Source organism: Hyperoodon ampullatus (assembly GCF_949752795.1).
Source record: "Hyperoodon ampullatus genome assembly, chromosome: 5".
Taxonomy (NCBI): Eukaryota; Metazoa; Chordata; class Mammalia; order Artiodactyla; family Ziphiidae; genus Hyperoodon; species Hyperoodon ampullatus.
This window is the reverse complement of record NC_136918.1, coordinates 47485590-47513243: the sequence shown is the minus strand read 5'-3', so window position 1 is coordinate 47513243 and position 27654 is coordinate 47485590. Positions and strand designations below refer to the sequence as shown.

Genomic DNA, 27654 nt, shown 5'->3' with positions numbered 1-27654 from the left:
GTGATAACAGTATTGTGGTTATCTTTAAGAGCTTTATCTTTCAGACATACATAACTGAAATATTTACAAATGAAACTATTTGCTACCTGGGATTTGCTTCAAAATAAATCAGCGTTGGGAAGATGGGTGGCATAGAGATAAATCAAGATCGGCCATGAATTGATTATGTTGAAGTAAGTTCATCATACTATTTTGTATATTCTGAAATTTAGCATTAAAAATAAAATAAACACTACGACAATGTCCACTATGTATTAAGAGCACAGGTGGCTGGCAGCAACTAAACAGTATCAACTAAAGTTTTACAAACTTAAGAAATTAATTTCTCAAAGCAAAAGAGCTCTGAGAAAATTAATAATGAGACTGACATATCTGTACAATTACATATACAACGTTTTAAGTATTACCACCAGTCACAGGCTAACTGGGTAGTTATATCAATCACCGTACACACAATAGCACAAAGCAACAGCCATCAGCATCACTCTTTACCTACACAGTTCATCTCCTCACCAGAGTTCACTAAGGGACTGGAACTCCCACTGGAAGGGTATAACTACCCTCACTGGTTACAGAAAACACTGCCTTCAAGTAAGTTTAAGTACATTGCAAGTAATTTTACAGTAATCCCTCAGGCCACCTTATGTTGCGTTGGCCAAAACGTTCATTGGGGATTTTCCATTACATCGTATGGGAAACCCAAACGAACTTTTTGGCCAACCCAATACTTGGCAAATTGCACATCCTACAGACACGTGAATTAGGATAGCTAGATATATATAACTTGCACACTTAAGATACATATCCACCAGAATGACAATAATAATAGTAATAATAATAAACATTCACAAGGATTTTAGAGAAGATGCAACCCTTATGCATTGTGATAGGAATATTTTTAAATGGTACAGCCACTTTGGAAAACAGTTTGGCAGTTTAGAAAGTCAAACAAAATTTCCAAACAACCCGACAATTACACTCCTAGGAATCTACCTAAAAGAAATTAAAATATATGTCCACACAATGACAAATATGGGGAATGTTCACAGCGTTACTATTCATAACCAAAAATGTAAACAATCCAAATGTCCGACTGGTAAATGAATAAACAAAATGTAGTATATCCATACAATGGAATACTATAGAGCAACTAAAAGAACTAAAATACAGGTATATGCTATAACACGGATGAACCTCAAATACATTATGCCAAGGGAAAGAAGCCAGATACAAAAGACTTCAAATTGTATGGTTCTATTCACATGTAATCTCTAGACAGGGAAAATTTATAGAAACAGATTAGTGTGGCTGCCTGGGGCTTGGGGTAGGAACAGGAACTAACTGCAAAGAACCATGAGGGGAACTTTTATGGGCTGATGGAAATTTTCTAAAACTGGATTGTGATGATGGTTTTGCAACTCCATGAATTTACTAAAACCACTGAATTATACACTTACAATGGGTGGATTTTACGGTGTGTAAATTATAGCTCAATCAAGTTGTTGTTGAGTCCCATCACAATAAAGTCTTAGGAATGACTATTTTAAAGCTCTGGCTTTCATTTCATATAATTTCAATATATTTAATTCTAACATACTCTCAGGAGTAAGAATATTGAAAACTAAACTGGCTATTTTCAAAGGATTCCAAGTACACACATCTCTAAACCTTACTGATCAAATATTGCTCTTTAAGCTCTATGTCATGTAACTATGTGACAAAAATCACTGTCTAGAGCTTTCCTTAGCATTTCCCCTTAGCCATTTTGTTTTCCCCTAAACTTATGCCCTACAGTGTTGCTTTCCGTAAAAATCTCATTTGGCACCACTCAAGTTTTCCGTTAGATCCAATGTTTTCTTAAAATATTTCATAACCTGAAATAAAATTTTAAGTAGTTATATTAGACATCTACCTAAATACATATATATATTTTAAATATAAAATGAATATTATCCTTGTTTTCTTTGCTTTGTTCATTGTTACTCACATGCTGCCGTCTGTTAAGTTTCCAAACTTTGAAACAATGAAGTTTCAAATCAAGCTTTGTTTTGACTATTTTGGTTAAAAATTGTTTGTTTTAAACTTATTTGAAGGATTCTGACTCCATCTCTTCCCATTCCACTGAAAAATCTGCCAAAGAGGTAATGTTCCCTTTAAGCCAGTCATTAAAATTTTTAACCAAACATTTTTTCCCCAAACAAAATCTCATATGAAATGCCAATAACCTACAAGAGATAAAATAGAAAGCTTCCAACCTCATAAATATAGCAGCCTCAAGGTATGGCTTGAAAACAAATGCTTTAAGTTACAAGCTACACTGACTTCTGCACAGCACAAATACAAAAAAGGTAAGCTGAAAATACATAAGCAATACTTTTAAGAAAAACTTGGATATACTTGATTAAAAATATACTTTTTAGGGACTCTATTTTTAAAATGGATTAATTATAAAATGATTCCCCAAATAATTTGTCTTTAAAACTCCATAAATAAAGACATTACTTTTTGGGAATTCCATCTACTACAAAGGCTGTGCACATTTTATCATAATTTCCTTATTATGACAAATTAAAAAAAGACCAACGAAAGAGAAGTCAAAAGCCACATTAACACAAAACACTGAGCCTAGTGGAAAAGTGTCAAATAAATGAGTTTGTCAGCAAGAAATGCCAATTACCCAACAGGCAGTAAAGAAAATAGATGGCAAGAATGCTCTGGTAAAACCATTTATGTAACTGTATTATGAATTAAGAAAAAAAAAAAAAAACAGGACTATCTGCCTCCAGAATCAGGTACAAATCAAGCAAATATTCAACCAAAATAGGGACAAATAGTAAGGGTAAACCTGGAAAAGGGGATTTGTACTATTAGGAATTTTCAGATTTATCAACTACAAAATATAAACCCCTTCCCCTTCAGAAATCAAAGGTAAAGGTATCATGATATATAACTTCACCACATTTCTATAAAATAAAAATAGAAATTATTGCTATATGATTGTAAAAATGGAGGCAAGTAAAGAGTTCAGAAATATACTCGTTTATAATCAATTAAATGATGAGCCATAATTTGAACCCTAATTATCACATTATGTAGAAATCACAATTCAGGTATTACGTCCTCAGATATTAAGTTATATGTTAAATAGTTCACATTTAAAAAACATTTTATCATTACATTATCAAATTTGATAAAATCTTATCAAAACATCTATGTATGCAATATAAATCATATTGTTAAAAGTATAAAGTAACATTTAAAGAAAACTGCTGAGGTGTCAAGTATTTTCTATTAAATATACACAATTTAACATTTAGAACTCCATAAATTAATTCTTGCTAAAAGTTGATTCAGGTTTACAAAGGCATACTTCGTGAACTATAATAAATTTCCCCAGCACCACTTTCCTTTTTTTATTCCAAAATTCTTTCATTAGGTTTAACTTTCTTCTGTCATTCATACGTAAAAGTTACAGAAGGTTTACAATACGTAGTCTTCATTGTAACATGTTTTTAAAAATCTAAGCAAAGTGCACATTAAACTGGCTACAACTACTCAGACCTCTTGATTATCGTCAAATAAAAAATAGATGAACACTTCATTCACTTAAATCTTTCTGAGGAAAAAAATAGTATACCTTGCTTAAATAAGAATTCCCCAGTAAGCACATTATATAAAAGATTTCCCATGTTATTTTATTAAGTTTTCTTTCTCTCATTAAAACTTTTTAAAAGTCTAATGAAGAACACATACTTACAAAGCCATATTACACAACTACAGTACTGTTAATTAAATAAAGCAGCCCAGTATAGTTGTAAACATTTTAAATGTAGTAAACAAGACTTGGCATGTCTTTTCTCCCCAAAACTTGCCATTATAATGCTCTTTCCATAAATAATTATCCTTTCTGGAAAAGTTTTCCGGTATATTTTAGTCTTTAAAAGTATTACACTGAAATAATATGTGAAAAGATTTAGTCATGGCAATTTCACTGAAGCTTTTATTGCCTCTGTTGGTAATACGACAGGGATGTAAGAAACACAATTGAACTTACAGAGATATGCAGATGATAGTCACTAAAGATAATCTTGCTCTCAAGTATTTTTATATGTGGGCACTTCTAATTTTATACACTTTACTATTTAAAAAGCATTACATTGTAAAATGTGTACCTGTTTTGACATTTGGCAAAAAGGAAACTGTACCTGTGGTTCAGTTTAAAACAAAGAATCAGCATGGGGAGTTTACCAGAATGAAGACTGAAACACTAATGAATTAAAGCAATTCAAGTTGTGTGTGTGTGTGTGTGTGTGCGCGTGAGCATGTGTGTCTCTTTCAACCTGTCAATCTCTCTCTTTCACACACACTCACACACACACGGCCATTATGTGTAAGCATTTTTTAGTACAAAATATTCCCTGTAACCAGACATGTATCCTCAGAATAACCACACCACATTAAATCAGTCTTCTCTTTTCAGCCCTAGTAATAGTATTGTTTAATTCTAAGATGCCATCATAGAGTTAACAACCTTAACTTTTATGCTACATGATTATATTCAAAGCTTTATGTATTTTTTTGTTTATAATTACATAGTAATTATAAATGTTTAGTACCAAACTGATGACAAACACTATTTTGTTGAAAAGGTCTTGCATTTAAAAGGAAAAGTCTGTAAAACCCAAGGCACTAGGCCACGAATCAATATCAGACTTTTATGAAAAACAATTTATATTGGGGAAAAAAAGCTAATCGGATCTCATTTCAAAACACAGCATACTGGAATTAAGTAATCAATTCAAAAACAATACCATAACTCAAAATCTTCAAGACAGGAAACAAAATAGTACATTTATATATATATATCTTTTTAAAATTTTTCATAATTGAAGTTCCTCTTAATATTTACAAATATGAAATCAGGAAATACTGAAAGCAGCAGGATTCTTCTTTTTTCTTTTCTTTTTTTAATAACCAATTCCAGTAACCTGAATAGAAATTTTCAAAATTTTCTTTTGATAGAATCATATTCTTGAATTAAAGTTATGATTAGAATATTAATATCTATGGGAAAAGCTTTCTAGTCAATTTCAAAATCGTAAATAAAAAGTAGTTTTAACATATCATTGTTTCTTAAAATCATTTCCGCATATACCTTATAATGTACTGCTATTCTGAAGTACATACCTTTGATAATTTCAACATTAGAACTTAGAGTGCCTGGATACACCAAGCAAAATCTACTCCTGCTAAAAACCAGTCATCCAATATCTGAAATTTTACATTTTTTAACCTGCCTTATAGAAATGTTTAAGAAAGCAATAAACCCTTCTTCACAGGTCAAGAAGTGAACAAAGAAATCAACATTTTCAGCATGAAAGCAGTTCATGGGTCTTGTAATGAAGAAAAAAAAACCAAAACATACAAGACAGAGTTCTGCTTTGATGTGAAAACTGAGCTAATCTGAGTGAAACAAAGAACAGTAGAAATTAAATAATTTACGAAAATAGAAGCCAGATTGGTACTTTGCATCAAATGCATGCCTGCTTGAAAATCTTTGCTCCTGAAATATTTGGCAACCAGTGATTAGCAGTTAAAGCAATTTCAACAAAATAAGAAGTCATCAAAAATGGACTATTTGTCTGAAAGAGCAGTACCTATATTATAAGAATTGAACTTTATGGCTCATTACAACCATTTTCAAAATTTAATTCCTACTATCTTATAAATTAAGAGAATTTCATTTGTGTTCCATAGTGCGCTGACCAAAAAAACCCAAAAAACAAAAATAAACCCTCATGCCTAAATTTAGAATATTGTATTATGTAGCAATCTAAAACATTCAAAACAAATTAAATAGTTTAACTTACTCAACAGGCATATAAGCGTTTCAAAATCATAATGAAATCCAATTATGGAGTGCATAATGTAGACAGGAGTAGAATCTAACATTATGCAGATGTTTTTCTAAATAAAACCCCCTGTAAGACAACTATATATAAACATGGGTAAGATAAGTGCAGACTAGTTCTGTGGAACCTTCTGAAATCGAGGGTCTAAAACACAGTAAAATTTTGGGTAGGCACATCAAGTTATCCTAAAAATTTTTCACGTTGGTTATTTTGACTTTTTTTTCAACAGATACTCTACTCACGTTAACAATACATGTGATTTGCCAGGAAAAAAAAAATCCCCCCATACCAAAACACCATTCCAGATCTGGTACACTTAAATATATCACTCTCACTGGAAGTGCTATCAGCATAGTCTTTGCAACTAGCCCAAAGCATATATTTAAGAAGTTTTTATAAATTGTGATGTTCACGTTTAATTCTTATGCCAAACTGTTTTCTGATGAAGACAGCATTGTGCTTTATGCAAGAATGGAAACTTCAAAATAATCACCATAAAGCTTCTAAGACTTATGGGAGAATAAACTAGGATGGTCCACAGATATAAGATGAAATCCACAATGTTGGAATAATAAATGTTTAGAGCGGCCCAGACTAGAAGACAAGCCCAAACCACCATTAGAAGAATGAAATACGATATGGTCCAAGATGTATCCTTAAAGTTTTGTCTCAACCCTCAGTCTGAATTGTGAGGATTGATCTTCAGTTCAGTCCAGCCAGCAGAAATTGACTGTGCAATTTTCCATTGTATTTATTGTACAGACTATGTACATTCTAGAAGGTTCCTTTAGTGCTACACTGTTGTACTTTTTGTCCCAGCAATTTGAGGGCGTGCAAATTCCACAAAGTCATCAATAAGAACAGGCCATGCTCCTGTGGGGAGGGGGGAGAAAGGAAAGAAAGAAAAACAGAAATAAGGCTAACATTTTAATAGAATCCTTTATTTTTTAAAAAATATCTTCCCCATAATTGTTAAAGTATGTCATTATAAGTATTCCCACAGATAGGACTTCCAAATTCCTAGCTCTTTAGAGTTTCTACCTAGAATATTCCTTTCTCCCTTCTCTATTATTCCAACACTTGATAATTCCTTGAATGATAAAAAATAACCCTTCTGGTAACTAATAATATTATGATTTTCTGAGGGCCACTGAAGTCAGGCCACTGAAGTAATCTGGTCAAATCTGACCTTGATATGATGACATGCTGCCAGTGCTGCTGAAAGCACAGTAGGTTGGAGTTAATCTTTTTTTGCACTTTGTGGCAATCTTACAAAGGAAATTAACAATAAGGATCAAACTCTAATCTATTTCATGATAATAAATTACTAAAGGATTTTAAATTACATATATGCATGCTTCTATACATGCCTCTTCTCTATGCCAACCTCCAAATCAGGAAGTTCTTCACTTTCGTGTAAGGTCTAACAGAAAGCACAGTTATCAATTATCAGTCATTTCTCACTTCTTAAAGAAGACAATACATGACAATGAAAACAAAGATAAGGAAATAACAGTATCTTTGGTTACATTAAGTAGTTCCAGGACACTTTTAAGGAGACCAAGGTTACTAGAGATTTTTCAAAGAATACCTGTCTATTCAACAATATCAAAAAAAAAAAATCCTGCTAATTCTCAAGGGGAACCAGGTAAGTATGCGTGAAGAAACGAATGTAAATCACTGCCAGTTCCAGAAAAACAAAAGCACATGTCCTGATAGTGGATGGCAAAATCATCCTTATACGTACATGAAGAAACAGCAGAAAAGGATTCAATCAGTGAATATTTACTGAATGCCAAGAGTACTACAGTAGGAAACTAAACCATTTCCATTTGGACAAGGTCACTAAACTTAAGGAGTTTACGATCAAGTTCACAGACAAAACAAACAGACAACAACAAAAAATACATATACAAGTACTATAAAAGTACATTAAGAAAAGAACAGGTTCCTAAAGTAAACTGAAAATCTAAAACATGGATGAAAAGTACTCATGCCTTTCTGCAAGATATGAATACACAGAGTTGGTATTTAAGGAAACAATGCAGATTGGTAAAGAAGATGAAGGTATTTCATACATTCAGAAGAGCACAAATAAAAGCTCAGAAGAGGGAAATCTAACTCTAAGAAAAACAGAAGTAGACAAGATGTTCAAGAGTGTGTGATAAAAGAAGACAAATTTTTCAAAAAACTGGTAGAGCAAAATGTTCATTACCTTCTTCATCATAATTAGACATGTCATCTGCAATCATTGTACTGAAGTCTAAAAGAAGATTCCAAGTATCTTTTGGTATTGATCGTTTATGATGTTCCTATTAAAAAAAAAAAGAAGCATCCAAATCACTAAAAAGAGTTTCAAAAAAACAGTCCAGATGATGCCAAATACAAGAATGCAAAACGACCTATGTAATAAAATTCTGGAAATCAAATTTTTCATTCTATGTCCATTACATGCTCTGAAATGAGTTAGTTATGCTTTAAAATGTTAATTTATCTTCAAACAAAGCAAAAGTTTAGAGAAAACACCAAACTGCAGAAAATATGAACTTACCAACAAAAATTTATTCCATAAGTCTAAGAATTTAAATCTTCCATTAAGCACTAAATTCCAGTAGGCAATGGCCATTTCTAGATCTGTAATATTAAAAATAAATTATATACTTCAAATGTCAGGAATATTTGTCCCTGAAAAAAAAAACACCAGGTAAGACAAAAGATAGCCTTAAAAAAAAAAAAAAAAAAAAAAAGGCTTGTGTCCTGAATACTTACATAATAAAAATTTCCTATAGAGTTAAGTCCAAGCTTTGTATCCTGCTTCCATCACAAATGAATGGTGCCTTCAGGGCAAGAAGGGTATCACTTACCTCATAAGGGGTTTCTGAAGTTTAAATGAGATAACGTAGGTAAGCATGTTTGACTAGCTCATAAGTATTCAAATATTAATGTACACCAGTGTTTCTTGACCTCAGCACTTTTGACATTCTGGGGCAGACAATTTTTTGTTGTGGGAAGCTGTCCTGTGCATGCATTACAGCATTAGCAGCATCCCTGGCCTCTATCCACTAGATGCCAGTAGCAGTTCTGCCCCATCCCCAGTGGTGACAACCAAAAGTATCTCCACATATTGACGAAGGTCCCCTGGGAGGCAAAACTGCCCCCAGCTGTAAATCACTGAGGTACACCTATAAGCTGTAACACAAAGAATTACTACCCACAATCCTAACCAACCTTACACTCCAAGTTGTTGGCTGACTGATCCTCAAGGAGACCATTAAGAATATTAAAATTTTAAAATTAATAATAAACTAAGATTTGTCTTTTTAAAAGTTTGATGAAGAGGATATAAATGACTATTTATCTGGTTTGGGAGCCGATAAGGATAAAGAAGCAATATTACCACATGACAAAAAACTATATCTGTCATAACAACAGAGAGAAAGAACTATGATCTCTTTCAAGGAACTAAAGTAGTTAGGTCAAGCTTTTATGAGTAAATTTACATTTCCAGGTCAGGAAAAATTACACCCCAAGTAACTTAAAAGTCCTTTTAGATATGATCTCCAAACTACTCTGGATAATCTGAGGAATCATGAAAGACTAGGAAAGGCTCCAAAAAGGCTCACATCCTACCTGAAAAAAAACATATAGGACTTAAGGCAAAAAAATCCCCCATCTTCACTAGACCCTAACCTCTTCAAGGATAGGGACTACATATCCCCAAACTAGCATACTGAAACACACAGCAGGCATTCAGAAACTGCTGAATGAACAAGTTTCCTTGGAAAAGGTGCCTCTTCTCCCATCCCAGGTTAAGTCCCTAACACCATTACTATGGATCCAATATGCCATCCTGCCTTTTCAAGGAATCTGGTCTACTGATTAATTTTCTTCTCTCCCTGTATCTTCAACTTTGCCCTGTCTTCCAGCTTTCCCCCCCACAAAGGAACATGCTCAAGTTATCACCTATCTTTAATAAATCTTTCTTGTATCTCTCCATTCCCTTACAAGCTACCCTTTCTCCTTCCCTTCACAGATCATCTTGAGAGAGTTCATGGAGTCTTCTACTTTTATTTTTAATGTGCTCATGAAAACATGTCTGATAGTCAAGTTCAGATCCCCATGTTTTAAAAGAACTAGAAATATGACAACAATCCCTAATCACAATTCCTTTTTAATCTTTGCAGTCTTTAAAGCTCTGTATCAAATATTCCTTCCAGGTTCTTTAATTTTATTCTTTTCTTTACCAACCAAACATATAATTGTCTAGCTTAAGTGCAGTAAGATCGCTGTTATTAGCATGTATAGTAGGATTTGCTGTTATTAGCATGCTTAATGATATCCTTCTTCACTTCAAATGCATTAAATTTATGAGAACTAAGCTTATTACTAGTGTTAGCATTTTTTTCCCTTTTCAATTAATTTTTAGAAAAGGATGAGAAACAATGAAATATTCAAATAACTGTAAACCATGAGACACCTATAGAGGCCCATTTCTCAGCTGATATACTAACCTAAGAATATTACAAGAATAGGAGTGTACCTATATGATGTTTGAAAGTTCAGGTAGTTAAAAGAACTTTTTGTAATCTACATTCATTGTTCAATTTCCTCACCTACCACACATTTTAATTCTATAAACTAGTGTCCACCTCTGTCACTCACCCCACTGAAAGTAATCTCTGAAGGGTCACCAAGCCCTTCTGGTTGCCAAATAAACCTTTAAGTCCTTAATTTACTTGGCTCTCTGCCGTACTTGACAAAATTGAGTACACCTCCTGGATGGAACTGTCGCTTCTCTCAGCTTTAATGGTATCACTCTATTGATTTTCCTCTGTCCTCTCTGGCCTTATTTTCTTTTACTGCTCCTCTTCCTCCATTTGTCCATTAAATGTTGATGTTCTGTAACACTGTACGTCAGCAATAACCACCTCTACTTCTCTCAGTAGATTTTTCAAACCTTTACCTTTTTTCAAGTTACACGCTCAAACCATCTCTAACAAGTCCTAAATCTGAAACTGCTCTTTCTATATTCTAGATTCTTACATCTAATTGCCTAAGGACATCTTCAACTGGATATCCACAAACAACTCAAATTCAACAGGGCTCAAACTGAACTCATTATCTTACCTCTACAGACCTACCATTTTTTTTTCTCTCAATGAATGTCATCACCCTACAGTGTTTCTCAATGAAACACAATTTTTCATTGTAAGGAAATGAAGTCCTATGCACTGCAGGTCATTTAGCAGACAGACCCCTAATCCCAGTAGAAACCCTCAGTCGTTATAACAATACCAAAAATACCCCCCCACACTTCCAAATATCCCCAAATGGGAGTTAAGACTAACTTCCTCATCACACTTTCAATCAAAGCTTTCTCATTTTGGCTTCTAAGTACCTTTTAAATCTCTCTCTCTTCTCCATCCCTTGCTAGGGCCTATGCTAGGGTCCTCTTCATGTCTAGCTAAATCACTGCAACAGCTTCATGACCAATTTCTCTTCCTCTAGTTCTGCCTCCACACCTTTTAAAGGACGACACTGCTTTCAGATGGACCTTTCAGGCATATAAATTTGGTTTCACTTCCATGTTAAAATTCTTCAATGATTAAAACGACAATGAGATACCACTACACACCTTTTGGAATGGCCAAAATCCAAAACACTGAGAACACCAAATGCTGACGAGGATGTGAAGCAACAGGAGCTCTCATTCATTGCTGGTGGGAATGCAAAATAGTACAGCCACTTTGGAGCAGTTTGGCAGTTTCTTACAAAACTAAACATACGCTTACCATATAATCCAGCAATCACACTCCTGGGTATTTTCCCAAATGAACTGAAAACTTATATCCACACAAAAACCTGCACATGGATGTTTAGAGAAGTCATAACTGCCAAAACTTGGAAGCAACCAAGATGTCCTTTAGTAGGTAGACAGATATATAAACTGTGGTACATCCAGATGAAGGAAAATTATTCACTGCCAAAATGAAATGAGCTTTCAAGCCATGAAAAGATACGGAGGAAAACAAATGCATAATAATATTATTAAGTGAAGAAGTCAATCTGCAAAGGCTACATACTGCATGATTCCAACTATATGACATTCTGGAAAAGGCAAAGCTATGGAGATAGTAAAAAGATCAGTGGTTGCCAGGGGTTAGGAGGGAGGAAAGGATGAACAGGCAGAGCACAGAGGTTTATTAGGGAGAGTGAAACTTCTCTGTATGAAGCTATTATGGTGGATACATGTCATTATACATTTGTCCAAACTCATAGAATTTACAACATTAACAGTGAACCCTAGGGGAGGGATAAATTAGGAGTATGGGATTAAGATATACACACTACTATATATGGAGTAGGGAACCAACAAGGACCTACTGTATAGCATAGGGAACTATACTCAATATCTTGTAATAACCTATAATGGAAAAGAATCTTGTATGTATCCCATATATATATAACTGAATTACTTTGCTATACACCAGAAACTAACACAACATTGTACATCAACTATATTTCAATAAAATTAAAAAAAAAAAAAAAAGAGTGAACCCTACTGTGAAGTTGAACTTTGGATGATAATGATGTGTCAATGTAGGTACAACTGTAACAAATGCACCATTCTGGTGGGGATGTGATAATGGGAGAAGCTATACATGGTGTGGGGGAAGGGAGTAGTTGGGAAATCTCTGTACCTTCTGCTCAATTTTGCTGTAAATCTAAAGCAGTTCAAAAAATAAAGTCTATTAACTTTTTAAAATCTGCAATATTTCCTACTGCCTTCAGATAAAAATCTACATTTCTAATCAAATGAACTTACTTGCAGTTTCTCAAAGGTGCTATGTCTCTCACCTCTAAGCAACTGAACTTTCTAATCTCTCCACATTAGAGATGGCTTCTTTTTCTTTTGGCTTTGAAAACACATATTCATTCTTCAAGGCTCAAAAATTATAATCTTTGTGAAGACTTTGCAAACTCACCGACAGACTTAAGATGTTCCTATGCAAACTCACCGACAGACTTAAGATGTTCCTAATTCCATGCTCTCAGAGTAACCAGCCAATAAATGTTTTTGGATGAAACAGGAATATTCAAAAAGATTAATAAGTTATTATTAGGAGCTGAAACACGTAAGATTAAGTTGTACAGGGATAAAATGTCAATTGCCACAAGCATATGAAAAACTGCCCTTTAGGGAATTCCCTGGTGGTCCAGTGGTTAGGATTCAGCACTCTCACTGCCAGGGCCCCAGGTTCAATCCCTGGTCAGGGAACTAAAATCCCGTAAGCCGCGCAGTACGGACGGGGACACACACGGACACACACACACACACACACACACACACACGGAAAGGAAGGGAGGAAGGAAGGGAGGGAAGGAGGGAGGGAGGGAAGGAGGAAGGAAGGAAAGGAAGAAAGGAAGAAAGGAAGGAAGGAAGGAAGGAAGGAAGGAAGGAAGGAAGGAAGGAAGGGAGGAAGGGAGGGAGGGAGGGAGGGAGGGAGGAAGGAAAGCTGCCCTTTAGTTAGAAATGTCTGAGTGACAAAGGAACAACCCAGCTAGAGAGAAGTGGTTTAATATAGTAGTTTAGCCTCTTAAATCTCAACTCCACCGCTAATTAAGTAGCCTCGGGCAACTAAGTTCACCTCTCGGTAATTCAGTTTAAAAAAAAAGATAACAGTACCTACCCTCACAGGGTTGTTGTAATAATTAAACGAGTGAACACACCTAAAACATTGGAACAGTGCCTGGTAAATAACGTGTCCTTACTATTACTATTGTTTATTTTTAATAATTTTAAAAATTATTATTATAGATTCTGAAGCAGTTTTGGAAAGAGAACAAAGTCAATAATAATGTAACAAGAAGCAACAACCGCAGTTAGAATAAACAGAAGGATAACACAGAGAAAAAGACACAAGCAAGTCCTAATAATAGTATTACCTAAAACTGAGATACTTGCAGAATGAATCCTTAAGGCCTTATAATAAAATTTAAAATGCAAACAGAGGTAATCCCAGTGTCATTCTTTCAAACTGAATCAACAAGGGCAATGTGTTTCATAAAAGATGATCAACTGAGTGACAGATGAATATGGAAATGAACTGAGACTGGATCCAAACACCATCCCTAAGGGGAACAAAATGTTGCCAACTCACTAGGGAGGATGAATGGGGATTTAAAATCCTATTCACAAAGTCTTAATTTACCTAGAGATATCTATAGTTAGCACAACCTAATATAATAAAAAGAATATAAAATGTGGAATCAGGGGGCTTCCCTGGTGGCGCAGTGGTTGAGAGTCCGCATGCCGATGCAGGGGACACGGGTTCGTGCCCCGGTCCGGGAGGATCCCACATGCCTCGGAGCGGCTGGACCCGTGAGCCATGGCCGCTGAGCCTGCGCATCCGGAGCCTGTGCTCCGCGGCGGGAGAGCCCACAACAGTGAGAGGCCCGCGTACCGGAAAAAAAAAAAAAAATGTGGAATCAGAAGATCTGAGGTTGAGTCCCAATTCTACCAACTCTAAAGTTATGTGACCTTAATATGTCAGCCTCTCTGACCATGACTTTCCTCATCTTTATGACAAAGAGGTTTTTTACTTAGCTCCAAGGGTTGTTATGAGAAGCAAATGGGATTACGTAAATGAAAATACACATTAAAAACACTCTATAAAATTATTTCTGAATATTAAATGAATGTTTAACAAGTAATGTTAAAAATGTTTAAATCAACTGCATAGGTATAACATTCTAGCTGAACCACAACAGTTCATAAGAAAATAACCTACAGACTTTAAGAAAGTTCAGGATGGTCCTAAAAATACCATGGCTGTAAAAAACAAATGTAATTTTTGAACAAATTAATAGAACGAACAGTCTGGTAAAAAATAACAGACCCACAGTATTCTACATTAAATAGCCTCCTTCTGGAGTATTATGTTCAGCTTTAAGAACTCTATTTTGAGAGAAACTGAGAAATTGGAAATGTTATCTAGGGGTGACAGCAACGGAATAACAAAGGTCTTCTCAAATGAAGAACAGTTAAAATTTGGAATGCTGACCTGAAAAAAAGGAGAAGGGATAAATGAGAAAAACAATGGTTAAACTTCCTTTGTGCTGCAGCAAAGGTCAAATAAGAACAATGGTAAAAGTTATAAAGACAAAGATGTTAGCTTAATAAGGAAAAACTTTGTGATAGCAAAGAAGAGTATTCTGTGATAAGAATGGACCACTTTCTAAAACAATGTGTGTTCAAGCCCCACCCTGTACATTCAAACATAAAAGCTAAATGAGCATCAGGTACAGGTGCTACTTTGCATAGGTTAGATTTAACACAGGACTTATGAAATCCCTTTCAAATTTATGATTCAGAAGACCATGGCAGGTGACTGAAGCAGATGATGACAGAGGAAGTACCCTATCCTGGTGTCACAAGAAATAAGGTTAGAGAAAATGAGAAAATATGGAAAACACCAGCTCTCATTAGAATTAGCACAGCTATTTATAAATAAACCACAGTGCTGTCACTGTCACTCTTTGCCAATTTGTTTGGGCCTCACCTCCTCTCCTACGATCTCCTAATTCCTTTCTGCCAAATATTATAATTTAAGAGCCCTGTGAACCCTTAGAAAGGCTGTCAAGAAAACTGTTTTCTGTTTAATTAAGTTCTTCAACTAAGCAAGTCATTACATTTCCTGACACCCAATACCAATGCAAAACAAAAAGAGAAATTATGATTTGTCTTTTATTACATTTTGTCTTTTTTTTTAATTAGGACTTTTTTAGTTTTAGGTTTATGGAAAAACTGAGCAGAAAGTACAGAGTTCCCATATACCTTTACCCCACCTTCCCCCCATTTCCACTATTTTTAAGATACTGTTTTAGTGTGGTATATTTCTTATAACTGATGAGCCAATATTATTAACTAAAGTCCAGTATTTTACATCAGGGCTCACTCTGTGTTGCATATTCTATGGTTCAGGGCTTTTTTTAAAACAACTTCTAAATTGTGGTTAAATACACATAAAATTTATCATCTTAACCATTTTTCAGTGTACAGTTCAGTAGTGTTAGTTACATTCACAGTGTTGTACAATGAATCTCCAGAACTCTTCATCTTACAAAACAGAAACTCTACACCCATTAAACAATGTGACATTTTTCTTAAGCTCAATACTTACTACATAATAGAATAAAACATAATTTTAAAATCGAATTCTTCAGCACAATATTTTTCTCAACTTTTCCTGTAATCTAAAATTCCAATTTACCATCATATTGATATATCGAACAGGTATAAAAATGTTAATTTTGCCTTATCTTCACCAAATATAATAAAAACTAAGATTCAATATCAAGACTACATAGTCACCCAAAAACATCATTTATTTTGTGCTCTAGTAAGGGGTAGGGTTATAACTAAGGAATAGGTTCAGCCCCTTTAAATCAACACTTGAGATTCAAAACATTTTCTCTAATGGTATCAAAACATTGTGCTACATTTCTAAACACAAAGAAATAATTCTTTTAGTATATACATGTAAGTTCGAAGATGTTAATTGGTTTTTATTTGTGGGAAGAAAAGAGGAGACTAGAAAAACTAGCCCAGTTAACTTGTGGCCACAGATACAGGATAGAGAAACTAACACTAGGTATCCCAGCTTATTTTGCCTGCAAAATGAAGAATTTTCCTGTAAGAATAAGATGCAACCTAAATTAATTGGAAAGGAGACTTCATTATTTCGAATTTTCCTTAATAGGTATTTTGTAAATCTTAATTCAGTCACATTTAGTCACTCTTTAGGCCAATTCTCAAATACAAATGCTGTATATTCATCCCTTCTACTAGCTTTCAGTCACTTCCTCCAGTCTAATTCCTAGTCACATAATCCTTTTCTCAAAGCTTTTTTTCTCTCTAATCTAAAATATAAAGAATGATTAGTACAAGAGGCCCCTATTAGCCTCTCCAACTACTGTATCTTCAAAATCAAAAACTCACTTCCATCATTGGGTAAGTTATTTAACTTGCTGTGCCTCAGTTTCCTCATCTGCCAAATAAGGATAACAAGTGTCTAGCACTCTATGACTGGCACATGGCAGCTGGTGAATTACTGAATGAAAGAATGAATAACTCATAAAGTTGTTAAACACTAAATGAGGCAGTGTATGTAAAGTATTCAGCACACTGCCAGGCACACCAAAAGCTCACATTAAATGGCTGTTACTGCCACCATCGTCTTCAGTGCAACCCCATTGCCCATAAATTCCAATTTAAGCCTTTCTGTCCTGTTTTTAAAAGAAGCCTTATCTCACCAATTTAAGCTCCAAACAAACATTCCCACTAAAATCAAATCATTTTCTCTCTTCCACAAAGAAGCCAAGCTTATTTCTGAAGTCTGAGACCTTCATTAATAACTATCGTCTCCCTGGAACATTTTTCATCAACCCTTGCCCAAATATCAAATCCTTTAGTTCTCATCACTTCTTGCCCAGGAAGCATTTCCCAACCATTCCTGCTTTTACTCATTTCTCCTTTTAACTAAAACCCTCACACTCATATTTATTATTTTGCATTATGTGCTACTGTCTACTTTTTCTGAATAATCTGCAAATTACACTGTAGCTTTTACCTCCACTTCCCTTAGCCATCCCCAAAGCAAATGTGTGGTTGTTTCTACAGTATAAACTGACTGATCTAAACTGTTAACAGTGGCTATTTCTGGATAAGATTATGAATGATAATCATTTTTTTATTCTTTCTTATAGTTTCCAAATAATTCACACCAAAAAAGAATACATTTATCTGGCATTCTGTGACTCAGAAATCTTACAATGCTATTTCAACAGATACATAGTGAAAAACTTATGATCCTACGATCCTATAATATCTTCTGAAAAATAAACGATCAAACATACATACCTATGTCAGTGGAATTTTAACAACTATTTTCTGTATTGTAGTTCTTAAAAAAAAAAAAATCAGTGGTTCACATATAGTATCCAGGGTAACACTGTTATTGAATAGGCGGAGTATATTCTGATTAACTAGAAGTTCACTGTTTCTCAGTATTTTTCAGTAACTGATAATGACTTTATGCTCAAAACATAGAACTTCCTATTACAAACGTGACGCTGTCAATGTATTTGAATATATCTGAAACACCAAATATAATTTTTAAAAATTCTTACCTAATCCTTTTTGTCCTGGATTCTTTGCAAAATTAAAAGTAAACTGGTAAAAATCCTTAAATCGTCCTGGTTCTTTCAATTCTTGTTCCATCTTGGGTATCTGGGCCTTTAGTTTTTCTATGCTGTCACATCTATATTGTAAAATTAAGTTTATAAAAGATAAACTTTTTCACTATATATTAAGAACATTTATTCCTACAACAGTTTATATTTCATAGAACTTCTTTAAAAATCCATTAAATTTTCATCTTTTTACATTACATAAATAAGAAGGGGTTAGATGGAGGAAGAAAAGATCTGGGATGATTAAATGTTATAAATAACTACTATTTTTAAAAGAAATGGGCTATTACTTTTAATTATGTAATTCACTGGACTGTCAACACACCCAAATTGTAGAAGTCAGCTGTAGTGAACAGATGAGAATGTATAGTAATCAGCTTTACAATCATCAGTTCAAACTGTAGTAGATATTCCTTACATGGTAACAAATCACATGTCTAGCTTCCAAACAAATTGAAAGCATAGTGTCTTGACTAGGTGAGGAAACAAGCATTCCTCTTGAAAACTTCTTGATATATACAAAGTATCATAATAAACATCATCTCCAACCATCTCCAACTGAAGTTACCTCAAATCAATATTAAACTTTCTCTATATGTGCAAAGCATTCAATTTCCAAGGAGCTGAAAGGGTCCAAGTACCAAGTCCTAGTTTCCACATAACAGCCATAAGGTAGAAATCTTCGATCTGTTATAGATTCCACAAACCAAGCATTCCACTTTTTTTCCTTCAAATCATTTTTGCTTTTATGTTCCTTCCATGCTCTTTATAACACCTCCCAGATTATTAGTTTGTAAATTAAAATTTTGATTTGGAAGTTCATTACATTTTACATAAACTCACTTTTAAATGGGAAAAAAAAGAGAGTTCTAATGAAACCTGTCCTAGCATAGAACATTTCAGCAAGTTCAGGATAAGGTTGGCTTTGGCTGTAGAACATAGTGGCTAGGCCAGTTATTAATTTATTGTCTCTCAGCTTTAAACTCACCCTTCTTTGCCCTACTTTGTGACTATCTGCAGTGGACTACAAATTGTGAAACTTCATTTTTCTTGCCAGCTGGCTCACTATTAGGTTCTACCAAGAGAGGGCGATGAAAGGCTGGAAGAGGACGAAGGAACTTTTCTTATCCCAGTCTGTTTTCTGCAGAGAGCAAGGGTTTCAGCGTGTTGGGAGGTCCCTGCAGTGTTCACCAATGGAGGCAACTTGCATGGCTCTGCAGCAAGTGGCCCCTAGCGAGCTTCTTCTCCACGAGAGAAGCAGGCAACAGAGCAGAGTGCTCCTACGGCAGCTACACACTGTTTTCTGCGGTCGGAATCTCAGCCTTGTGGGGATCCTCTTAAGTGTCTAGGCTCCTTCCTTGTTTCCTTCCCTCCGTTCCAGGGGTGATGGCAGCTTCTTGCAACTGCCACCTTTGTTATGCTTAGAGTTTTCTTTTACCCCATTTACACAATAAAACAATTTTTAAAATTTACCCTGCTCAAATTACTGGTATGGTTTGTGTGTCTTGCCTGGACCCTGACTGATTACAATGTCCCTCAGGCCCAAGAATCAGAATGCCTGAGCCCAAATCCTGGCTCTAATACTACCTCTCTAGTTTCTCTGTACCTCCATTTCCTCATCTCTAAAATGCGGATATAAACACCACTTCTTTCACAAAGTTGTTGTGAAGTGGTAGGTGAAGTATTTATTTAGCATAGTTCCTGAAAGAAAATAAACGTTCAAAAAGTGTTTAGCTATTATCATTCAAAAGCACCCACTAAAAACAGAAAGGGCAGCCTGTTACCGATCCACAAATTGAATACTTTTGGAGCTTCATCACATACAGACAACTAAAGGCCACAGGTAAAACCGCTGCCTGTGATTTTTCAATCTATTTATACCAAGACGTTTAGCTAATCAGTTGTCCAGGTCTATGCAGAACAAAAAGTGATTAGTAACTTCCAAGGTTTTAAATTCTAGGAGTTTGTTTGTAAATTCAGAGTTCACAGCCTCACATTAGGAAATAACTTAAAACTTGCTCATTTCACTTACCCATGTAAAATATTAAAGCATCGTAATTTTAACATTAGTCAATCTCCCTTAGAAACAAATGATAAAAGCATAATGCAAATAGAGTTGGTTGTACTAACTACACAAATAACTTGACATGGGAAGGAACTAGCATATTAGCCCATTTCTATCTATAGCAATGTTTGGGGGCATGAATGTCAGTTCCACAGTAATTCTCACAGTAATGTACCTAATTTCCTATGGTAATTATACACTCACCCTAATTCTGTCATGCCGTCCATGAACTCCTGTTTGGAGAACTCGCACTGTGTTGCTGCTCTGAACTTCCACGCGATGATCAACACACTAATGCTGGCCGGATCCAGTGCCAGGTCATCACAGAACTGCTGTATACCATCTATTCCAATTTTATTTTCATCTTGAGGATCTTCAAAAACAACAATGCAACATGAAATCAGTGCCATACTTTACTGTGCTACTCCTGAAACTGAGAAAGGTATTGCTTTATATTCCATTTTTTTTAATGATCACGATAGACCAAAAATATGAAGCAATATTGCTCTATGAGATATTTTCCCCCTGTAATATTTAAAGCCACTTTGCCCCTGAAACAACATTCTTGCAATTAACAGCAAGATATATACCCAGATAGGCATCTGATTTTTAAGTCTCATTTATTCATATGAAAAAAGTTCCATACTTAACACACATTCAGAAAATCAGACACTCCTATATAGGGATAAAGGATTTTTACTGAACATAGCCACATTTTACAGAGGCACTCTAAACAGTATTATACACAGAAATTCTTTTTATCTTAAAGTTCATTTCACTACAGAAATCACTTCTTAAAGAATATCGAAAAAAACATAAACTCTGCAATTCAATTTTAATCACAATGCAAACATATGTTGTTCAAATTAAAGAAGAAAACTCCCAACTATCAATATTTACTTTTCAGACAGCAAAAATTTAAATACAAATACAAGAAGAAAGAGGCACTCATACACTGTTGTCAAATGTGATTTGCTAACATCTCTACGAATAAAAAATTTGCACATTCTTTGATTTTTGGGGCATGAGCTATGCATAAAATATAATCCCACTTTTGGAAAAATTTTGAAATTTTTTTTGCGTATATATTTCTGCATAAACATAAAAGACCCAGAAAGTTGGACACCAGGCTATTAAATATTGGTTCCCTCAGGAGAATAAATAAGCAAAAGATGGAGAAACTATTAACTTTTTCCTTATTCAATCTATTCTGTATTAACTTTTTAAGTGTATATTACTTTATAATTATTTAAAGGTTATTAAAATTATTAGGCAGGTTTTCTTAAAATCCGCTCAGCTGAGTTTTATAAGAAAATGAGGGAAAAAACCTAGTCCCCCAGCCCCCATTCTCAAATTGGATCACAAAGGAGGAAAGGGGGGGTGGATAAAGGGGGAGGAAATAAAGACACTAAGAAGAAATTTTAGTGAAAAGAGGAAAATAATTTTTCAGATTTCTTAAAGTAATTCTAAGATCTAAAGAGCTCTGTATCCACCCAATTAATGGTCTCTGTATCATTTGATTTCTCACAAGCAGCATGTAAATTTGGAAAACCTCGTTCAAAATATTTAAAGTCACAAGCAAACACTCACCTTTGTATCTATTGTATAGTTGTTCTAACTTCTTCCTGTCCAATGATCCTTTTACACTCTCTCGTATATAAAGTTCAGGATTTTGGAAAAAATTGTCTGTTGCAACATCTAACTTCCAGTCATTTTGAGACAGACAACTTACTGCTGTTTTTTCACTAGACTGTGTGAAGATCATAAACTGACGAACTTTATCCTTCTGCGATGATTTCAACTTGTTCTATCGAAACCAGAAAATAAACTGAAACTGTGTAACATCACAAAAGACTAAGTATTTCTATACTGCTGACTAAATCATTTTTAGCAGTACTTTTTCCTCATAAAATATTAAAACGTTTAGTTCAAGACTTATTTTCGATCTATTAATCAGAAAGACAAATTTTTAAAAAATCTAAAACATAAAATTGGTATCATTTGGGGAAAGAAACTAGGACAGAGGCAAGAGAAGTTCACCCACCCTGCATTTCTCCTAAAATTGGGTCCTGTGCGCATGTACAAAGGCTCTCGAAGGGAAGGAGAGCTACTCTCAAAACCTTAACCAAGGGCTTCCCTGGTGGCGCAGTGGTTGAGAGTCCGCCTGCCGATGCAGGGACCACGAGTTCGTGCCCCGGTCCGGGAAGATCCCACAGGCTGCGCAGCGGCTGGGCCCGTGAGCCCTGGCCGCTGAGCCTGCGCGTCCGGAGCCTGTGCTCCGCAATGGGAGAGGCCACAGCGGTGAGAGGCCCTCGTACCGCAAAAAACAAACAAACAAAAAAAAAACCTTAACCAAGCAACAAAGCTCTAAGGGATGCTTAAGGAGTGGTGAGGAAGACCACCACTAATGTCACTAATGGTGACATTATTTAGCCAGTCAGAACAGTCAAGTGACCCTGAGGAACAATGAAATTAACAGGTATTTGTCGCAGTCCTAAAACCCATTATAAAGAATATGGGGTGCAATTCTCCCCAACCTCACCCCCACCCTACCCCCTTGTTTTCTTGCTATTTTTACCAGTGTGAGAAAGCAACAGAATGTGAGAACTCTGCATTTCTCCTTGCATGCCCAGGAACCAAGATAAATTATCCACAGAATTTCCTCATATTTTCAGTCAAATGAGAAGCAGTGAAATATGAACAAGTACCCCGCATCCTTCCAACAAAGGTAATTTTTAACGGAATTCTCTCTTTTTTACCCTGAAAGAATCACCTCTTTCCCTTAGCCTGAACCTAGCAGACGTTCTAACCAGCCTCCCTACTGTAATAACCTTCTCACTGGTCTTGTGTTGACACATATTCATTTCTCATCTGACCTAAGCCCTAAGCAAAATGAAGCAAGGCAATTAGGCCCTCCACTCTCTCCCAGTATCAAGGGCCATGTTCGTTTTCTCCTCTCACCCAAGCTGGTCTCCTATGCAATTTCAGCCTCCCCAGTATTACTCTTCCCTCTCGCGAGTCCTAATACCATCTCTCAGCAAAATACTTGGGTTCTTCCTGAGCTATTATTGCAAATGAAGGGGAAAAAAGCATGTGAGGAGGGCACACATTAATAGATACAGTGTTCTGTGGTTTAAGCAACACATCTGAAAACCCCAGCATTTTTGATCTGGCCCAAACTGACAGATCACAAACCTCAACCACCTGATTGTACAGATGAGAGAACAGACCCCAAAGGTTAAGGAATTTGTTTAAAAAAATCACCCAGGTTATTATTAGTAGAAATGGGACAAGAACAGAAAGCTCTCATGAATCTGGGTCTTAGTAATCTTTCCATAAATCACACTGCTTGCTGTACATACTTATAAACCTTTTTAGGTTTTCAGGAAAAAGGCTACCAAAGATATAAATATTTCTACCTACCACAGAGTAAAAATAAGACTATGCAAAATCAAATATGAAAACCAACCCTATCTTTTATACCCTGGAGTCTAATCCGTCAGCCATACTCTTCTCTCTCTGTAAATATGTTATTGCTTAGGATTACAGATTAAAATCTCAATCTCTGTTCTCCATTAAAATTGAGAAACTATAAATTCACTAACCTCCCATTATTCCACAAATAACTCTACCACTTCTGGACACCCGATAACTCATATATTACTATGGGACACATCTCTCAAATGTGTAGGAGTCTTCCCTCTTGAAAAGTATCTCCTCAAGATGTTATTCAATTGCAACAAACCCATAATGAAATCAAATGCCAAGGAAGATACCTGTCTTATTTTAATATACTGTTTAACTGAAAGGAAACCACTTTGATTTCAACTTTTGTTACTGAGAGCTATTTTTAAAATTAGTATACCTTTCTAAGATATAGTATACATAAGAGATACAGTATCTAAGAGATATAGTATACTGACATATGTTTTAATCCTTTGAAGAACAGGGAAGTACCTAAGGGTCACTATGATCATCACTGACCACTGTATAATGCTGTACAAAGTACTGGAGATTAACCTAGAAGTATAACAACTACAGGCCACAACCTGGAAATTACCTTATAATTAAACCTGACATAACTTCTCTGTATAACCTTTTTCCATTCTCCTAAAAGTTAAAGGCAGCAAAACAATCAGGATTATTGGGGGTTTTATCATACAGTATTAAATCCAGTGTTCTCCTCTGAAGTTTGAATCAGTTTTGTTGAAGAGAGGGAGGAAAAACACAGCTTAAGTCACTTCTGCAAGCCTAAAAGAGTTGTTCACTCTACTAATGACTTCCTGTTGGAAAGCAAGATATTAGAAAATTGGGGGGACCAAGTTAAAAAGCAGTCTTATCCATAAAAACTAATAACAAAATTATGTAAGTGAATTCTTTAACTCCATTTTGTACCTTATTTGAAATAAAAGTATATGTAATCAATAACGTCTATGTATATGCAAATAGAAACTATTTTAACTGGTTTAAATTTCCAGTACATGGGGCAATATCAATATCTTTTAAGAAAAAGGGTTGCAGCTACCCATTTCCAACACCACAGAGGCTAATGAGTGATACCTCGCAGAGAACTGATAGTCTGAGTTCCTGCTAGGCCAAGTAGTAATAAGCAATTCCATTTCTGCAAAGTCTGATAAGTACCCTCCCCTTTCTTGTACTTAAAATGTACTCTGGCCATTTCTCTGTCAGCTCTCTGTGCCTAGAATAAATCTTAACACTTGCTCTCCTACTACGGAGGATGTAGTCAATTCTGTAGTCCCAAAGGCTGTCCTAGAGGAAAGCTGGAGTGGGCTACACAGACCTGCCCTTTTCCCAAGCCTATTTAGGAGAGCTACAACACTCCCACCCCCTTTTCCCAGGCCACAAGAGGGCACCAGGCAAGGTGTTCTGATTTTCTGAGTACAGCTCAAAGGTTTAAATTTCTATCAACTTAAGGAAGAGAAAAAGGATATCTAACCAGCAAAGAATTATTTTATAGGGGATGAGAGGGTGGATAGAAAACTGAGGTGGAAGAAATAACAGATGGGTTGTCTTTGTTTCTACTACAAACCCAGTGGGTATCTTCCTAAGAGCAAAAACATATGACAACTACAATGATTCAGCACTCAAATGTAGTATATACTATTTAAGACTTATTTAAAAGGAACAAACTAGAGTGGTCATTAAATAAGGTAAGGCAATACAATCTTCAGGACTCAAATGTGAAAACTATCTGGAGATTACCAAATTTTCAAGGAAATTCAATATTGATTAAGTATGTAAACTGTATAAAATACAGAATATACCATGATTATTTATAATTCTAGCAAAAAGGGAGGGAAGGAGAAAGGAAGAAGGGAGGAAAGAGGGGGAGGGAGATAAAGACATGCTGTCTCTTGTAACAGAAAGCTAACAACTGCATCAAAGATTACCAAAGTTAGAAATACTATTATTACTATAAACAGTAAAAAGCACCTACTTACTCATCTTTCCAAAATAAAAGAAAATCTGGTTATCAATATACATTAATACTTAAATCTAGCATGTTTGCAATTTTCTTCCACTCAAGAAATTTAAGAATTACATTTAAAATAACAGTTTGGGGCTTCCCTGGTGGCGCAGTGGTTGAGAGTCCGCCTGCCGATGCAGGGGATGCGGGTTCGTGCCCCGGTCCGGGAAGATCCCACATGCCGCGGAGCGGCTGGGCCCGTGAGCCATGGCCGCTGAGCCTGCGCGTCCGGAGCCTGTGCTCCGCTACGGGAGAGGCCACAACAGTGAGAGGCCCGCGTACCGCAAAAAATAAATAATTAAATAAATAAAATAAAATAACAGTTTATCTGGGGTAAAAAAATCAAATACTTTGGATGTAGCCAAGTATCATATAGTCAAGTGTATGACCACTGAACTTACAAAGTCTACTGTGATAGAAGAATAGGGATTCAGAAAAACTCTATAATAAAAAAATAATGCTGCACCCTGGGGAACGGCCACGGGGAGGGCCGGGGGAGGGGACGTCACCCCTGCCCGCCTCCCACTGTCCCGCCCCCCACCCGCAGGCTCCCGACAGAAGTCGGCGCCCAGCATCCCGCTACCCGGGACCCTCCCACCGGGCTCAACTCAGGCTCGGAACTGCAGGTGAACATCTTCACTGCCCGGGAATCACTGAGTGTGTGGACAGGGCAGCCTCCTTGGAAGGCCGGCTATACCAGAGTCCCGCCTCAGCATGGGCCTTGCCATCGAGGCAGCTTCTCAGTCTGTGCTTGTCTGAGGGTGCTGCCCATCATGGCATGGGGGCAGCCATCTCCCAGGGGGTCCTCACTGCCATCATCTGCAACGGCCTCCTAGGCTTCTTGCTGCTGTTGCTCTGGGTCATTCTCTGCTGGGCCTGCCACTCCCGCTCTGCCAACATTGACTCCCTCTCCGAATCCAGTCCCAACTCCAGCCCTGGCCCCTGGCCCGAGAAGGCTCCCCCGGCCCAGAAGCTCAACCGTAAAGGCAGCTACCCGCTGCATCCCTGAAGGCCCCGGGCCTAGCCCAGAGTCTGGGACTTAAGTCCACCCCACTTGGAACCTGGAATCGGGATCCCAGGGTCCAGCCAGGCTGGGGTCCAGGACTCAGAGTCCAGCCTGTCTGGAGCTGGACCCAGCAGCCCAGAGTCTGGTCGGCCTGGCTCCAAGAGGGGCTCTGCTGGCCCTCGGTAGACAGGCCTGGGGTCGGGGTTCATGAGTTGGTGCTAGGGCCAGGGCCATCTGGACTCTGCTCCATCCCAGCAGTCGGGGCTGGGTCCACCGAGCGCCTCTAGGCCCTCAAGGTTGGGGAAGCAATCCATGGCAATAATGGGAGGGTGTCGAGGCTGGGCCCCTCCTCTGGAGCTCCTACTGTTTGCTGGATAATAAATGGAACTACAGCTTTAAAAAAAAAAAAAAAACTCGTAAAGTTATAAAATTCCTCTTATAAGTATTTCCATCAAGAAAAACAATAAACATGGAAAATTATTTTCTAGTTAAATAAAAACAATTTTAATGGGTAACATTTTTAAAAGCAAAAAATTAAGATTCATTATTTCTATTATTCTGAATAGAATCTCACCCTTAAATTTCAATCTCTCACCCTTAAGTTTCAAATTCAGTCTAAACTCCAGAAAAAAAGACACCAAGGCCTTTATATTTTTAAAGGAATTAATTTCCTAACTCAATTCTAGTTATCTCAGGATTTGATGAATCTACTTCACACAAAAAAAAAATGTTTAAAAAATCAAACACTGTAATGATCACCCATAATTTTCATTAAAAGCTCTGTATGTTGGGCTTCCCTGGTGGCGCAGTGGTTGAGAGTCCGCCTGCTGATGCAGGGGACACGGGTTCGTGCCCCGGTCCAGGAAGATCCCACATGCTGCGGAGCGGCTAGGCCTGTGAGCCATGGTCGCTGAGCCTGTGTGTCCAG

General features: G+C 36.3%; 1 protein-coding gene across 1 annotated transcript; it reads right to left on the bottom strand.

Moving 5' to 3' along the window:
- Nucleotides 1-6648: 6648 nt before the first annotated feature.
- DCUN1D1 (defective in cullin neddylation 1 domain containing 1) lies at nt 6649-22033 on the bottom strand. Its single transcript, XM_079704936.1, is given in 8 exon segments — nt 6649-6785; nt 8128-8224; nt 8464-8546; nt 11548-11569; nt 11571-11629; nt 18105-18235; nt 20437-20605; nt 21823-22033. Coding segments are annotated over 8 exon segments (816 nt in total). The 5' UTR covers nt 21998-22033; the 3' UTR covers nt 6649-6705.
- Between the last annotated feature and the right edge of the window lie 5621 nt (nt 22034-27654).